Source organism: Pagrus major, chromosome 9 (assembly GCF_040436345.1).
Source record: "Pagrus major chromosome 9, Pma_NU_1.0".
NCBI lineage: Eukaryota > Metazoa > Chordata > Actinopteri > Spariformes > Sparidae > Pagrus > Pagrus major.
Window position 1 is genome coordinate 11,988,718 of NC_133223.1, and position 17,999 is coordinate 12,006,716.

At 41.6% G+C, this 17,999-nt stretch overlaps 1 protein-coding gene across 2 annotated transcripts in view; it reads right to left on the minus strand.

Annotated features, from left to right (window-relative positions):
- Positions 1–17,999, minus strand: part of klf12b (Kruppel like factor 12b) — a 44,625-nt gene that overhangs the window by 7,213 nt on the left and 19,413 nt on the right. For both annotated transcript variants that reach the window (XM_073473280.1, XM_073473281.1), the window contains exons 3-4: positions 12,323–12,866; positions 7,077–7,212 (exon numbers count right to left, since the gene is read on the minus strand). In XM_073473280.1, the coding sequence (XP_073329381.1) occupies positions 7,077–7,212; positions 12,323–12,866 (680 nt within the window). The remainder of the gene's footprint in view (positions 1–7,076; positions 7,213–12,322; positions 12,867–17,999) is intronic.

The following is a 17,999-nucleotide window of genomic DNA, read 5'->3' on the forward strand; positions in this document are numbered from 1 at the left end:
ATGGGACAAACGATACTGATTAGTGATCTCCAATCCTTACAGATACACAGATATACAACTTATACAACATTTTTAAATAACTACCGATAATAAATGGTTAATTTGTAGCTAATTAAACTTTAGTTAATCAAGGATTAAGGTGAATTTATTTGTCATTTTACAAACCAGGTTGCAAAACTAAATTTAGTTTAGGTTCCTTTATGCTACAAAGGAGAATCAATACAAAACAAAACAATTTTCCGCAGTGATGGATGAGTTCAAGAGTCTCACAGCCTGAGGAAAGAAGCTGCTCTGTAGTCTGGTGGTATGGCAGCGGATACTTCTGTATCTTTAGCCAGATGGCAGCAGGGTGAACAGACTGTGGCTGGGGTGGGTGTTGGTTTTTAGTATCCTTTAGGCTCTGTGCAGACATCTGACCTCTCCGATATCACTGGTGCTCTGTAGACGGGTACCAGTGATGTTCTGGTGGATTTAATCATCCAGTGCAGAGCCTTCATAGAAAAGCATCCTGACTGGAAACAGCCTTCCATGCCAGTTTGTGGTGTTTCCAGTCAGGATGCTTTCTATGACTCTATGACAAGAATTTGGCTCTGGAATTAAACTTTCATAAGTTTTCATAGAAGGCCCTTTTCTCTGCTTTTAAACTTTTTAACTTTTTAAACCAGAATGGTGATGTGTGATGACCAAGATAGGTCCTCTTGGATGCTTATTCCTACTGACCTATAACTGTTCACCTGCTCCACCTCAGCTCCAGTGATGTAGACAGGGTTGTGTGTCTTTGTCTTCTCTTTCTAAAATCAACAATCAGCTCCTTGGTTCTGCTGACATTGAACGGTAGATTGTTCTCTGTGCACCACTCTGCAAGATTGTTGATTTCCCCCTGGTAGTAACTCTGACCGTTGTTTATAATAAGGTTGATGATGGTGGTGTCGTCCACATACTTCACTACAGAGTTCTCTTGATGTCTGGCAGTGCAGTCATGGGTGTACAGTGTGGACAGGAGGGGGCTGAGCACACAGCCCTGGGGAGCTCCAGTGATAAGCATTAACATGGAGGAGGTGTGACTGCCAATCCGTACTGTCTCTTTTGCAATGCAAGTCCAATATCCAATTGCAGAATTAACAAACAATAAAATGCTTGAGGTAAATGTCTTCTCATGAGTAATTAATAGTTGCATAACTTTTTCAATAAATAGGAAAAAAATAAACAGTGGTTTATTAATCATTTCATTGTTTGTCAACAGTAAAATATCTATTAACTACTATACTATACTATAATATACTATAAATGTATAATTTATTAATGATTACTCTGTTCTAGTGGTGTCATGTTATTATGTACATTTTAAGTACTGTACTTGATTACAAATATGAAGTTCTTGTCCTTTACTTGAGTATTTCCATTTATCAAAACATCATACTTCTACTTCACTACATCTCAGAGGAAAATATACTTTTTACTCAATTACATTTGTCTGACAGCTTTAGTTTCATTTTATTAAAATTTTTCATACACCTTCTGTCCAGTAAAGACCATGTATCTCCAGATGTGTTGATTTTAAATGTCTGTGATAAACTGGAGGATGAACATATTATGATTTTACAGAATATGATGAATTGCTGTAGATTAATCCCCCAACAGTATAAAAACCCAGAGAGCAAAAAGTGGTCTAGATCACGTCTTTTAGACGTCATTTATGGACATCCAAGACGTCTAAAAGACGTCCTCTGTGGAGCCAGAATGAAAGTTTTTTATACGTCTTTTCTGGACGTTGTATAGACGTTTATATATTGTTTGCCAACTAATTCTAGCTGTCCGTGGACGTCCAGATCATAGCCAGTATGAGTGTCTATTCTCAACTAATTCTGGATGTCAGTGGATGTCTAGATTATGGCCTGACTGGACGTCTTTTCTCAACGTCATTTATCGACTAATTCCGGCTGTCAATTGACGTCCAGATCATGGCCTGGCCCAACGGACATGATATCAACCTGTTTTGGACGTCCACAGACGTTGCCTGCTCAGTTGGAAGTATTTAAAATGAGCGGTAAAATCTACAGCGGTAAAATCCAATCCAAATCCAAAAATATCAGATATAACAGCAAAACGCTGACTTTAACTGTTGATACTTTAAGTATATTTTCCTGATTATTCTTATATACTTTTACTGAAGTACAGTTTTTAATTCAGGACTTTTGCTTATAGATGAGTATTTTCACAGTGTAGTATTAGTACTTTTTAAGAAAGGATCTGAATACTTCTTCCACCACTGGTTGGGGATTGGACAACAATATTGTCGGCCATTTAAAGACATCACCCGCTCTGTGATGGACATTTTTCATTATTCTCTGACTGTGCTAAGGCAAAATGATTCATCAAAAAAAGATGACAGGGTTAGAAAGCAATAAAAGTAATGAAGTAATGGTTAGCTGCAGCCATAAATGTAAGTATCAATTTCAGGATTCCATGTTGCTTTTGTCATATAAAAAATAAACTGTTAAATGTTTTAACTGCAGGTGAAGGATTTTCATGCTTCTCTGTGGGTTGAGAAGATTTCACCACCGCTTCTGAAAGAAGCTACTAGCAGTTTTAGGCTGCTATTTATATCAGCGGGCCTACAGTATGTGTTAATCCATAGTAAAAGATCACTGTGCTCATACTGGGTTTACTCTTGGAGGTGCAGTTTGTAGGATTTAGAGGAATCTATTGACAGAAATGGAATATGTATCATACTTATGTTTTCATTAATGTATAATCATGTGAAGCTTGAGCTACCGAGCTACAGAGGGAGTGGGTCCTCTTCCACAGAGTCTATCATGTTGCACCAACATGTTTCTACAGTAGCCCAGAATGGACAAACCAAACACTGGCACTAGAGAGGGCACTTTGTGTTTTTAGTGGCCACAGTAGGGGAGAGTGAAACAAGCGGTATTCAGCTGGTTGCAATCTGCAGCCACATCGCTATACTCTAGATGCTAAATCCTTCACACTTGTCCTTTAAAGTAAAAAGTCGTCTTTTGTGTAATTAAAAGCTGAATCATTTTCGCAACTAATGAGACAACAATGTGGCAAAAACCAGCAGAAAACAATAAACGTGAAGTTGTGTGTTGGGTGAATGTACTCAGACAAACAATACATCTTTATATCTTATGACACCACGTCTCTGTCTATATGTATCCTCGCTGTTTTATGAGAATCAATCTGTTGTGTTTTCTCATGTGAGCCCGGAGGCAACCTCACACTGCCTTGAACCCTGCGTCACCACGGCACCGCGGCTGTGTGAATGTGTCTGTTTGTGTCTCCCAGAGCAGCGGAGAGAAATAGGAAGTACAGCTGAGAACGATTTCAAACAGAGCTGACCTCTGTTTTGGTTCCTTTGTTTCCCTTTTTTCCCCCCTCTCTTCATCCGCTGTTCGACGTGAGCACCGCAGTGGCGACGAGAAACAGCGAGGGGGTTAGTGTATGCGTGTCACCTGTAACGGGGGTTTCCCACAATATCATACTATTTTTCTAACTTCTCATAGGAAACGAGGTCATAACAACAGCTACATAGTTCTCAAACAGGCCTGCAGTAATAGTGGATTTATCAAGAAAACAGGAAATGGATTGTGTGAGTGTGTGTGTGCGCTCTGGAAGACTGCCCACTGGGCATTCCTGTACCTGTCCGAGGATACTAGCCCTTGCCTCACCCCCCCAACTCCTTCCTCCACCTGCTCTGCTCCGTGGCCCCCAGGTCCTTGGGGACCAGCCAGACTTCAGCAGAGACAACCTTTCCAACACAAGCCCCTAAACCCAACACACACACACACACACACACACACACACACACACACCTTCTCTCCCTCTCCAACTGTCTCCCTCTCTTTCACTCGTGCTCTCCCACAATAGCCTATCCACCCGTCCCCAGGGAAACGCATGAATATGGAGGAGGCTGCCCAAGAAGCACATGACACACGCAGGCACACACACACACACACACACACACACACACACACACACTCACCCTATCTCACTCTCTCCTTTCACTCATTTATTTATATATGGATACCTGGATTGAAAGCTGCAGGCACTCCCATCCTCCGCCCTTACACTTCTCCTCTCTGATGCTCTCTGGATGACTGCTTGTGTAAATGTGGCAACCAAATTACGTAAAGCAGTCCTTTCTGCACTCGCACTGCACTCGTTTAAATGAAAAGAAAAAGAAAATTCGGCGACACAATGGGCTGATATATTTCAAAGAAGTGCTGTCGGCTTCTGTTGCAGTGCAGATGTCCATGGAGCGCATGTGTTGTGTCAATACAGAACGCACATTCTTCGTCTATGTGGCCAAGCCGGCGTGTAACTCAAGAAGACTACAGACTGCTTTGTTTTTCACAGACAAACATGCAAGTCTGTGTTCCTTTTGACAATGGCTGACCTCCTTCTGGAACCAGCTGTTGTGTCCACTGTGCAGAAACACGTGCATGCATACAGTACAAACACACATACAGCACACACCGGTGGATTAATACCTACGGACGTGCATGCATACTTTCCACACACACAGGAGCACAGTTTCTACACAGCACAGTCTGCACTTTGCACACAGAGAAGTGAGTGTGTGGGCAGGCTCTGGCAGGGCATTGCTAAGCCTGGCTGGTGATTTCTCTCCATAGTGAAAGCTTGGGCAGTGAAAGGTTGGGTCCTGCCAACCCCTGTTCTCCTCTGACCACCCGGTGCCCACGTGTGGCACTCAGGGGCACGCCTGTCCCTTTCAATAACCTGCACAGTAACCTGAGTCCTCCACTGAGTGTCTCTGTGAGTGTGTGTGTGTGTGAGAGAGAGAGAGTGTGTGTCTTCCCTGAAACACAGCACCCTGTACTTGCACCAATGTACAAGCACAGCCAGAGAACTAGTTTCTACCACAATGTGTTCCACAGTGCCACCACAATAACTCATTTAGTTGTGTTACTGTAGATGTTCGCGCAGCCAGCAGTGCACAAGCAAACAATGCAATAACACAATGTCAGCCCTGTAAGCTGGACGCTTAACGCCAAAACACAGCCAGTTGGGGCTGGACAGCCGTCAGCCTCTGCCTTGTTAGTGTTGCTACATCATTAGCAGGATTCTCACAGGGTCCTGGAATAGTTTCCCTACAGTTAGTCTAAATAAAAGTCCTATGGGCATTAACTTGAGTCTGGCCAGGCGGCTAGCTATGACTGTTCTGGTTTATAGGCGGCGGGGGGAGGAGGGCAGGGCAGAGCCAAATGTTCCTGATTTCCCGTCTCTGATCAGGATACTATAAGCTGTCAGCCACTGGAGAGGGAAGTCTTTTCATTCAACACAGATGGACTGGCACCACAGGAGTTGTGATGTCTGTAGGCCGAACGGGGTATTAAAAGTACGTCTGAGCCATACGCAGTCAGGCATATAGATGCACACCCACGCTGATACGTCCAAATGTGCAGAAGCAGTTACGAAAGCACACAGAAATGCACAATACTAGGTTTTAGACAGGGTTTATATGTAAATGATGCTCTCATCCAGGGTGACTAACAATGAGCGGTGTCAGGGAAAACATTTTTTATACATCAGTACTCTGAACTCTGTAATTCCATGTCAAAGCTCAAATTTTTTGTGTGCATTGTGCTTTTTCAGTTTTATACAGTTTACACAAACTTTCTAACTAACTTTCATGTTGCATAATTTATATTATCCCTACTCAAATAGACATCCTTTATAAATTTGACATGTTCTTTATGCTTCAACCTCACCAGCTTGATAAACAATAGCTAATAGTGAAGAAAAAAAGACTACATTTTCAAAATAAAAGTCCCAAAGAGACATCTGCCACATATAAATATATTCAAAGACCGGGGTCAAAAACTCATACTGTCTCTTTAAGGCCCCTCCTCCAAAATACCCAGTTTGCTCTGATTGGTTAGCTCACACACGCCTGACCCAGCACCACTAACAACAACAGAGCAGCTGCACTAAATCAATTCTTACATGGCCAAACTAGCCAATGTGTGACATGGTGACATAGTGTGATGTCACAGAGTCACAGCATTAAAGGCGGGACTACTGATGAGGCGTTTCAGGTGCGGCGTATTCTGTCGGACAGAAGAGCTTGTGTTGGTCCAGATTTTGACCTTTTTAACTTTCAAGACCTTTTACATGCACAAGAACATAAAACACTGAAGGAAAGGGAAAAAAAATGAAAAAGTATGATCGGTCTCCATTAAATTGTTTAAAAAAACCCATTTAATTTGTATAACATTGATGAAAGTCTACCCATGATGCCTCGTGCGATCATGTGAGCAAAAGCTAAATCACTGTGTGGCACCTATCCATAACCATGAACCAGTCAGCTAACTACATACAATGCATAAAAACATATCAGACAGTAAGCTGTATAAATGTCGGGACATTCTTCTGAGCCACAATGGATTGTTTTGTAACTTATCGAGCAAGAGACTCCGACGTGCCCTCCACCTCAGAAACCACTGGAAACATTTTTAGAATATTGTTCTCAAAAATAACCGTTACATGTATTCCACTGAGACATTTTACATTCCCTTCATGTCATTTTTTGTATTTATTTATTTTTTTAATTTGTTGGTGCACTTGAAATAAGGCCGTAAAAAACCCACTGAATACAGGGTATTACTTGCCAGTGAAAATTGTCTTAAACATGTCCCATTTATCTCATTGAAGTGGTGATTTCTCGGTGATTCTGTCTTGTACTATGTATAATGAGGTATTATTGACAGATATACTGTAATATTTTGAGTTTTTGCAGTGTGAGTAAAGCATAAATAAAGCATTTAGTTTAATAAATGAGTAATAAGGGAAAGCTAGTTTAGGACAAATTAACTTTCTCCAACAATAAGAATTCCCATATCAACAAACAGCAGACAGCAGTGAAGAGTATACGGATCATGGCAGTACCTCCTAAACATCTTCCTGTGGCATGACGTAACTCAAAACAGAGATAAATGGATTTTTTTTAGACATGTTCGGGTCAGCAGAGGAGAAGAAGTCAGTATAGAGGGTCAACATTTCCCACACACACACACACAGATCATGATACTCACTCTTGTACGGCGCGGGCTATAGACAGCGCAGTGGAGCCGGTCTCATTAACACTGTCCAAGGTCACGTTTGGCAGGTCATCGTCATCACTGTCACTTTTGATCTGCCTTGGCGACAGGCCGTTGGGGTCTGTGTGTGCTGTGAGGACGGGACACAGACACGGTAGTCAGTGGGAGCATTTGTGCGATTGTGATTGAGTGCGCGTGTGAATACTGAACATGTCTCACTTTAAAGTATGTGTGCATGCATGAGTGCGACTCTACTGAGCACTCTGCCCTCCTTTCCCCTACATGTGCAACTGACAGAGAATCATATTCATGGTAATGACAAAACATAAAAGCCCTGAAGACAACACAAGAGTCGAAGTGGCTGCTGTATTCTTTTCACAGAAGATCCGGATGATAAGCAAACTAGCTTCGCCCCGTCTTTGATTCTGTTCTCTTGCACAGTAACCAAGAATAAAAATGTCTAACATTAGACTGGCCAGCGTTCTATTAACCACGACCCTCTGAGGCAATGAGCACTGGGGTCTCTGTCTCTTGAGCAGCATGACAAAGTTACATCTATTCCCCAAGTTGTGACAACTTCTCCCCTGAACCACTCATTGGATATATTGCCAGGGCCTGCAGCCATTCTGTCATCTGTGTCTCCATGGACACAGACTGCGTACATCCTGGATAACTCAGGAGATGGTTGTACAAAAAATAAAGATAAAAACCTGCCAGAGACTGCTTGTCGAAGAAAAGTTGCTGGAAATAAACATTGATTAAGTTAAAATACATAAGAATGCACAACTTGGAAACTGCAGAGAGATACATGGACAACATAGTAAATAAAATAACTAATAACTGTTCTTGTTTCTGAAGACGTAATCACCGCAAACACCAAATATATTGTGATCCGTTATCCACTGAGTTCTGCAACATCCCCGGTTACTGTAAGCCTGCTGCTTTTACAGGCTATCAGGACTTCACCCTCTCTGCCCTCTCAGCTGAGACTGTGGCCATAATGGCCCATAATGAGGGTCTAGAGTTAGGAGCAGACATGGTGTTATTACTGGGGGGTGGGTGCTGAAATATAACTGTAAGTCTGTTGGAGCGTTTGCTTTTAAAGGCTTCTAACTGTGGACGAAGACTAAGACATGCAGAGTGGTCATCAGCTCTCCTACCCTATGGGAAACCTGTAATTACTTGGAAACGCATCGTGTTGGAAAGGGGTATTTTGAGCGAGGGACACAAAGGAGGAGTGGTGGAGAGGTGGGCAGAGCACCGGATTTCTTTCTTTCTCTCCTGTTGTTTCCAGTCAAGCCCTGTTTCCATGGCAACCTCCTGCTGGAGACAGGGAGACAGCAGTGAAGGGAAGGGTACCCGCCCTCTCTTAAAGAGGATGGCCAACCTGTGTGTGCATGAGGGTGAGTGGAAGTGTGTGTGTGCATGCAAGTGTTTTTGTATCTGTGTTGAAAGCTTCAGTATGACGGAGACTTGCATCACTGCACATGGTTGTTGGGTTCGTATCAAGTCAAACAAGGTAAATGTGGACTCTCTTGACCCTCACACTGCACTTCATATGGGGGGAATGGGCTTAAGTTAGTGACTCACTAACTTGTAGCACTAATTTCTGAAGCGATTCCTCAAGTACCTCGATTATATAAAATCTTTTATGCAAATTCTTTGCACTGAAGCTTTAATCCATGTAAATATATACTCTGCACTATGTTTCACACGGATTCCCATTACTTTCTGGCAATGCGATGATTTCATGGTGTGGTTTGCAAAATGGACCATGGGAGAGAAAATAGCGAGGGGCAAAGAGGAGAGAAAGGCCAGATAAAAAGACAGACCGTGTCATTTCAAGTTCAAACAAAACGAAACTCTGTACAGTGAAGGCATGGGACAATATGAAAATAATTCTCCCAATAATCAACCCGATAATCATCAAAATATGATTACAAATTAAACTTAAAATGGCACTGAAACATCCTGGAATCACTTTATCATGCATTTTGTTAAAAAATGCACATGTTTTTTTACATCACAGGTCTTCATGCATAAATAAAGAATAAATAAATGGTGGACATCTCCGTGTCCTTCTTTAGTTTGGAGTCCATTGTATCGACACGCATCAGATTTAGCTTTTTTGTGGGTGACACAATGGGCAAGCCAAACCTTCAGCCACAGTGACAGGCTTAGGATTTTGGAATGACTGGAATGCGGGCTCCCCCTGATGACAATTTAAGATAAATCAGGAAATCAATAAACTGAATTAACTGTACATTATGGAGCTAGACTTCTTTTTAAAGTATCTTGAGGACATTCACAATTATCACGAAAATGGTAATTCACCACGATCTACTTAGGGTTTTTATTATATTATAGTACAGTCCAATATACAAATGTAATGTATGGACATACATGGCGTTCTCATGTATATGTACATAACAAATATGAAACCTATTAGAATTTGGAACAATTTCATATATCAGCATAATGTCCAGCCCATACAGTACAAATGTATATGTTTATGTATTTAAATGACATATTTTGGCCTATATGTTACATTTATGATTAATTATACATATAACATATGTATTTGTATACATTTGTAATATACAAACTATATACATTTGCATTACATTTTACACATGTACCCATTCGAAAAATTATAACATATATGAAAAACGCATGGCAAAATTTGTATATGTACATATATTGAAATAACATCTATGATGATTGTTTTCATATATATGTCCATAATTTTTCATGTGTGTACATATGTAAAATGTAATATGGTTTTGTACTTTATGTTATAAACCTACAATATATCTCCATATATCCACAGATGTATGTTTGTAATAATCATATATTGCCTTATAGGTAACATATATGTCATATATTACATTTCCATATGGGGCTACAGTTTACGGTAACGACATAACAGAAGGTAACATCAAGGTTAACACTTTAAAGTTCTGTTGAATCAATATGAGTGCTGGTTAAAATGAAGGCTAGTTCATTGCGATGGCTAGTTAAGAACAACAAAGGTGTGCGAAGTTATGCTTTATTCATGTCATTATTATGATAGTTGCCCACACACACGCACCTACTGCCCTCATAGTGATGCATAAAACACTCAAGAAAGCAAAATATTAGGTGGTGTCAGTTGCAGCTGGAGCCTAAAATGCACCAATCAAATACAGCTGGTATATTCAGTTTAGTCTGATACCATTCAACATAGTGAATAAATGTATATTATCAAACTTACAGTTACTGTTAGTTCAGAAGGCAGGATGATGTACATTTATTTAGTATTTTTGAAGGGTAGCCCTTATTCACTCTTTTGTATATTCACTTTTTCTATTAAAGCAAGATATTCTATGAGATCACCCGGTTACTCAATTCAATGTTGGAAGTATCAGGAGAATATTCTGTTACTTCAATAATCAATTGACTGTGGGAATTCTTCTATAAATCTATAACTCACAATAAGTGCAGTAACTAGCCAAACTTTCTGTTTGCTTACTGGTTGCTGTCTCATTAAAAGTGACTGTATGCACCGCACCCAACATTAAACACTCATTCACCCCATTTCCTTTGTGTTTGGTGCCTTCAGAACTGGGCAGAGCTGATGTTGGGCTGATGTGTATATGTGTACTTGCATGTGTTTGTGTAAGTGCCACCCATCTTCAGTATCCATCCACACCCTCTTATGCAAGTCTTGTTTTTCCTGTCCTTCCATCTTTCCTTTCCTCTTCTCTCCTCTCCTCTCCTCAGGAGCAGACACACAGCTTTTAAAACACCCATCTCTAAGGGGACCACCACACCCAGCCGACCAAGTGTCTGTCTGAGTACATGCTCTAATTACACATCTGTTTGTTTGCTTGCACGTACACAACATGCACGTGTGTCTGTCTATCCTGCAGGGAGTGACAAGAAGCAGCCTCTTTCACAACAGTCGCCCTGTGTACGACTCAGAGTTGGACAGAAACACCTACTGTAGGCTCCCTCCCAGTGGTTGGCAGTAAAACCACACCCAGAGAGAAAACCAATAACACAGTGTCGGCCAGGCCAGCGAGGTGTAATACACAAACGTTCTCAGATATTTGCTTCACGATAGAAAGAGATGTAACAACAGGTGTGGCCCGGGTTACCTGCACCAGAGGCTTTTTAAGAAATCCAAGCCTTTCAACTTGTGAACTCTATCCTCACTCTGAGGATGGAACATTATCGCCTGAGGGGCCGTCTCTGAGAGAACGTACACACACTGTCAGCTTTCACAGCGTTGTGTCTGCAAGTGCCTCGACTAAAGAGGTATCTGGGCAGACGAATCTACCATCATAAACAGCATGTCATTGGGATATATCAAGCCACATTACTGTACATAGGTGCTGCAGCTACTTCTTCATTGCCAGGTTTCAGTGTCGACCTGTCTTTGTTTTCTGACCCAGACACAGCCTAATCAGACATGGACCATATTTTATCCATTTATTTAAAGGGGTTCCCATGAAAGTCTATGGGTATTTAATTATTTAAAGGGGCTGTATGTAACAATTTGTAGTAATTTAGTTGTATTAATCACTTTTTTCTTGGCCATAGGTGAGCAGATTGTAACGTGATGTGAAAATTGAGACCTTCCCCGTCCCTCTCGGTTGTCTCAACAAGCCAGTGGACGATTTGTTGAAGTTGTTTAATGCTGCTGGACTGTGGATTTCTTTGTGAAGGATTTTCTGTGACAGTCCAATAGATGTGACTTTATGCATGTTCTAGAGTGCTCTGCTAACAGAGAGCAATAGCAGCTAATGTTAGTTTAGAAATGGAGTCCGCTCACATAAACTAACGCCCGGCTTCTAGCACAACACAGAAGTTCCACAGAGTCCCTTTAAACAGGCTTTAAAGAACCCCTTATAAAGATTTTTTCAGCTGAAAAATGAAATTAATCAACCCGATTGATTTAGGTGAATATTTTTCATGAGATAACTGATTTTTATCAGGTGGAGAAGCTGTCTGTCAAAGCTGAAAAAAGCCACATCAGACGGCTTATGTTTCCTTGCTAAACCAATATAATCATGAGGGATTAGCACAATCATTGTGGTTGGGGTCATTTCCTTTATAGTTCTATCAATGCTTAATTTATAGTTGCAGCACCTTTGAAACTGCAATGTTTCCAACTGGAAAAAATAGTTCAGCAGAAATCCTTAAAGGCCTAAGTCAGCCATATGAACAGGAAGCAATTTCACAGAGTATGGTCTCACCTTTGACCTGGCTTTTGACCTCGTCCAGCAGAGGTAGCATGATGGCGTTGTTGAGGCTGGAGGGTGATCGAACGGCAGTGGTGTACATGAGGGGCAGTGACTGTACCACAACTGGGATGCGGTGAACATGGCTGGCCAGCTTCCCTGCTCCCTGCAGGCTCAGAGGGCTGGATGGAGGCGGCGGCACAGAGTGCAGGATGTGCAAATACGGCTGACCTCTCACCCCGGTTCCCGGGGCAACCAGAGGGCCTGGCGTGAGCACCGATGAGGCTGAGGTGATAACCGATGGAGAGGAGGAGGAGGAGGAGGATGACGATAAAGAAGACGGAGAGAAAGCAGATCTGAGAGGGGAGGATGATGAGGCGGTGGTAGGGGTGGTGGATGAATAGGAGGGGCGGGGTTTGTTGATTGACAGGTCCACGGGCTCGGTCTGCGTGTGGAAGTGCAGGTCGTGAGCAAGCAGGTCTTCTGGAGGTTCGGCTTTAACTCTGCTGAGGAAGAAGGGGACGCCGTCCATCGCAGAATAAGGGCGCACTTTGGGTGACTGTGGGAGTAAAAGAAGAATTTATGTTAGAGCTTTAAACCAGTGATTAATTTCTGTCATTTATTTGCCTTAAATTGGCTCATACAGCTTTTTAAGAGTTACATTCATGCACTTTTCAAGCACTTGCCCTTCATTTACAGATTGATGTCCTTTCTGCAGGTTGTGAAGTAAGCCTTTCTTTCTGTGGCTCCTATCTGAAGCAATTTTTTTTTAATACTTTTTGTTAGTATTTTGCTGAAGTTATACCAAAATGTACTTGTTCTCTAGTAGCAGATAAGCATACAAAATTAGCAACCTGGTAGGTAAGTACATTTGTGCATGCACGCATATCATCAAAGTTCAGAGGATGCCCATGCATTCTGAGAGCCTCAGGATGCAGGATTTACACCAGACGTGGAGCAAGCGGAATGAAAGAAGCATCTTATTTTCATTTCTGCAGCCATGTCAGTCAGTCTAGCTACTCTAGGTCTACTCCACATCTGGTTTAAGATGTCAGGTAGTCTTACACAGCCAGACTTCTCTACAGTGCAGTGTCAGTACTGGAGAAATGTCTGGTTGCACCTATTATCATTCTGGTATAGGGTAAAAAAAAAATATACATATACATATATAAAAATATATCATATTTCTTTAAACCAACGACAATCATCTTTGCTGGCGTTAACACAGGATGCAGCCATGATGCTTCTGCAAAATAGTGGCAGGGGAACTTGTTCGCACACGGGGAGGCAGGCCCTGGCATTAAAATAGTTAAATACCCGCAAAAGAGACGGTAACAACCGATTGCTTGGTTAGGTTCTGTTAGTAACCAGGTTAGTGTTAGCAACCGGGTCCAATAAACCATAAATCAGTTAAAAATGCACTAAGCTGCCACACACACAGCAGGGAAGAAAGAAATAAGTGAAACAATCTGTCTACATTTGATCTATTTATGGACAGATTGAGACATTAATGAATTCAGGACGAAGATAATTGTTTTTGTGCAGGCATTCAGCCTCAGGAACAACAATAGTGTGTGATAGAGATATGTCAGTAAGGTAATGCAGTGACATTTATTGAGAAAGGAGCAGTTAATTTCCTCATGTTCATTCAGGCGTCCACTCGTGAGGTCCCCTTGATTAGCATGATGTCACAGGCAGATGAATCGCGCAGGAGTAAAGATAGCGCCTCTCATGCTCGCCTCCTTCCACCGTACACTCTCTCTCCTTCCTTTCTCTCGGCGTGGGCTGCTCTCTCACTGTTTTCCTCCTCTGTTTTCCATCACTCCCACAGAATCGTAGCTCTCTTGGCTCCCCCTCGTATCTCTCCTAAATCTCCTTTGTGACGGTGGAAAAACATCATATGGGCTCAATTTCCTGACCATCTCCCTCAGTCTCTCAGCGATGGGCCTCCTAAGGCCAACGCTGGTGGCTCAGTGTGTCCCTCAACGCATCTTTCACTTAACACCAAGCAGACTGTAACACAACCGCCCCATCTGTCTACACAAGTTTCAGGGACCTGTTTACTTGGAAAAGATAATGAAGAACATGCACGGTTGAAAAAGGACACTCACCCTGCTACTAGCTATTTGTTTGTCCGGGCTCCCATACTTTGGACCTTCTCTGATATCACAATTTCTGTTATAGCGTCAAATGAGCTGTGTTAGATGTGATGTAGCAGATCTAGACTGACTATGTTCAATGTGGGAGGGGTGCTGTGTGGTGAGCTGGTGTTGATCCTCACAGTGGAGCCTTTCAGAGGCTGAGTCACAGTTAGGGCCATCAGGGAGGGAGCACATCCAGGATTTTACTGATCGTACAGGAAAAGCTCATTAAAGTAAAAGGAAAAACTCCAATCGCAGCTGCAGCAGATACGAAAAATGTTCTGGATTTTGATCCTTGCTTTTGTTTTCGAGACTCACATTTCTTTCCCCTTATGTAATGCTGGCTGAGAGTGGGTCTGTGGTGAATTACGAATTTTTCTGAGTGGTGTGTGTGAGTGTGCGTGTGTTACTTTGTGTAGTAGCCTACTATTTTTACTCCAGACTTGTATACTCGTTGTCGGCCCACAGGAAATGTTACGACCCCATGAATCAAAAAGCGCTTCTCCCTGCGTGACTCCTCCTCGGTTGGAAAACAAACCCTACCCCATGAAATATGCCCTCTGATGACCTCTGGACCTCGGTGGGGTTCAGCTCAGGGTCAGTGGTGTCAGGTCAAGGTTTACAGCACATTATGGTCTGATTCATCATGCCACCCAGCAAGCATTTTTAGTTAAACATATGTAATTATACTTTGGTGGAAAAAAACATTTGTATTAATTTGTTTTTCGGCTGTATACATATCAAGAGAATATAAACAGCCTTAGGTATCATAATTGATAAAAGCTTAACCATAGTCTTTGTGAAAAACTGGATGAGATGATTATTTTTGCTGTGCTGCCTCCTTCGTGGAACCTCCTCACTTTCCTTCTAGTAGTACAGCTCAGTCAGTCCCTCAAGGAACTGACCATTTATAGCAAATAGTTATAAAGTTATATTTGGAGTGGAAGTCTGTGTGCTTTGGGTGGAGGGGAGAGTTCTGCTGGGAGAGCTAACCCCCCCTTAATGGAGGCATAGATACATAATTATTAGATAGCAAAGTCAAAAGCTTCAACTAAACAGGAGGAGGATTGGTGGAGAAGGAAGCTGCAGTAGCAAATGGCATTGGCATGAGGGTCTTTGTAGTAAGAGGTGTCAGGTTGTAATGGCTATTCTGTACAACTGTAACAATATGATTGGATTTAAATAGTCCGCTGGTGGCCAAGAAGCTAATGAATGAGCCACTGAGAGCCAAAGTATGGTGAAGCAGCGAACGCCAATCAGCTGATGCAACCTCTATTTTATTGTTCTGCGGTGCTCAATGTTTGAGTTGCAATTGTTGGTTGTTTTGTTGACTCATAAAGCTATGAGTCATGTCCATGGGGTGTTTGTTAAGTTATAACTCTGATGGGTGGAGACTCATATAAACACAATTAATGGACACTGACTTTGCAGATGAAGAGATAAAGGTCCAGTGTCTAGGATTTACTGGCAGCTAGCAGTGTAGTTGTAGATTGCGACCAGCTGAGTACTCATCACCTCACCCTCCCCTGAGGTGGCTGCCAAAAATGCAAAACACACGAAAGGCCCTCTCTAGAGCCAGCGTTTGGTTTGTCCATTCTGGGCTACTGTAGAAACATGGCAGTGCAATATGGTGGACTCTGGAGACTCTGTGCGTCCTGGGAGAGGGATCCCTCCTCTGTGGCTCTTTCTAATGTTTCTTACATCCCATCTTAAAAGGGTTTTTTTCAATACGGCGGGTTTTTCCTCACTCGAATCATAAGGACTGAGGATTGTAAAGCCCACTGTAGCAATGTGATTGGGATTTCGGGCTATACAAATAAAATTGATTTGATCTTGACCTGCTCTGTTTGTAGATAAGGCTCATTCTCAGTAATGAAAATGCAAAAATTCTTCATTTAAGGTGGTAATACACTATGAAAATACAATTATTAACAATAATGAATATTAATCGTTATCAATTATTTAATTTCTGTCAATAGACCCCCCTAAATCCAACATACTGGACCTTTAATTCCACTCACTGTTATCCATACAATGTTCATAGGCTCAAAAATGCATTTCAGCAGATTTCCGTTCAGTTAGTCAAAGTCACCATTGACCCTCCTTGTTAGCAGTCAGTAAAACTTCACCTAAGTCCACCTTTTTAGGATTTACAAGAAGTAATACAACATTTAATAAATGGTTGATACTATAGTTGTAGACAACTACAAAGACATTTTCTTCGTTATATTGTCATGCATTATCCTGCTGGCCTATGGCTGCCCACAGGAGGAGTTAAAGGTCTGGTGTGTAGCATTTTGTGGCATCTAGCAGTGATATTGCAGCTTGGAACCAACTGAACACTCCTCATCTCAGGCTGCAGAGAGGGCCTTTTGCTAAAAATATCAAAAGCCCTCTCTAGAGTGTTTGGTTTGTCCGTTCTGGGTTACTGAAGAGACATGGCGCTGCAACATAGTGGACTTTATGGTAGAGGACACACTCCCTCTGTAGACTAAAAGGTTCATTCTAAGGTAATGAAAACACAAGGATTCTTAGTTTTAGGTGATTATACACTAATGAAAACATAATTAGGAACATTATATTCCATTTCATCCCCTAAATACTACACAGCTGACCTTTAACAAATACTTGTGCCTGCTCATTACTACATTATAGTGTGATATAAACCATTTCTGAAATGTTTATTTAGTGCTTTTAGATGCTAAATAGAGGACTTGAAATAATATATTCTGATACAGAGGGAAATAAAGATCCTCTGGGCTATCTGAGTTTTGTATTTGATTTCTTCCAGCCTGTATCTCGATCTATTGTTGCCGCTCCACAGTTTTACCTTGAAATCATCTCAAAAGAAATATCACTTAATTGATAATATGTATGTTTTTGATGTCAAATGTCCTCTGCTCTTCTCTTGCATCAACGTCTGCATCAAATGTAGCTTTTCTTGACAGACCCTCAGGCTATCATCCAGCTGCTGTTGCACATGGTCTCTCTGTAAACTTGCACGTTGTATAGGATGTGAGTGTCACAGACTGCCTGGAGCAATACTGCCTGAAGGCTTTGAAGTCATTAGACCCATTGAGGCTGATCTGAGTGTTTTGGAAATCTTGTCATACTCAGTAAGGGCTCTTAAAGTGTGTCTATTTGGCTGCTAAAGTTCTTCAGTATTGCCAGTTTTTCCTGCCGCTGAAAGAAGACAGAATTAAAAGAGGAAGCTGCAGAAAAAATATATGTGCCAACCTAGAGTGTCATCTGAATGCCCCTCACTTATATTTCGTGGTTAACAAAATATGTTGTTACATCTTAAACTATGTCTGAGTCAAGTTTCAAGCTGTTGTGGCAAATATACACACACCTGTTCATGCAATTGAATTCTTAAATAGAGCCCAAAGCCAATATTCACTAAATAAGCATACTGTATATTTAGAAAGTGTCACCATCATATACGTAGGTTGTCCACCAAAAACCAGTTGCAGATTGAATTGATATGAATCGATACAGTTTTATCAAATGTTGGTGTATTTTGTTTCCTGCTTTAATAAATGCAATATAAG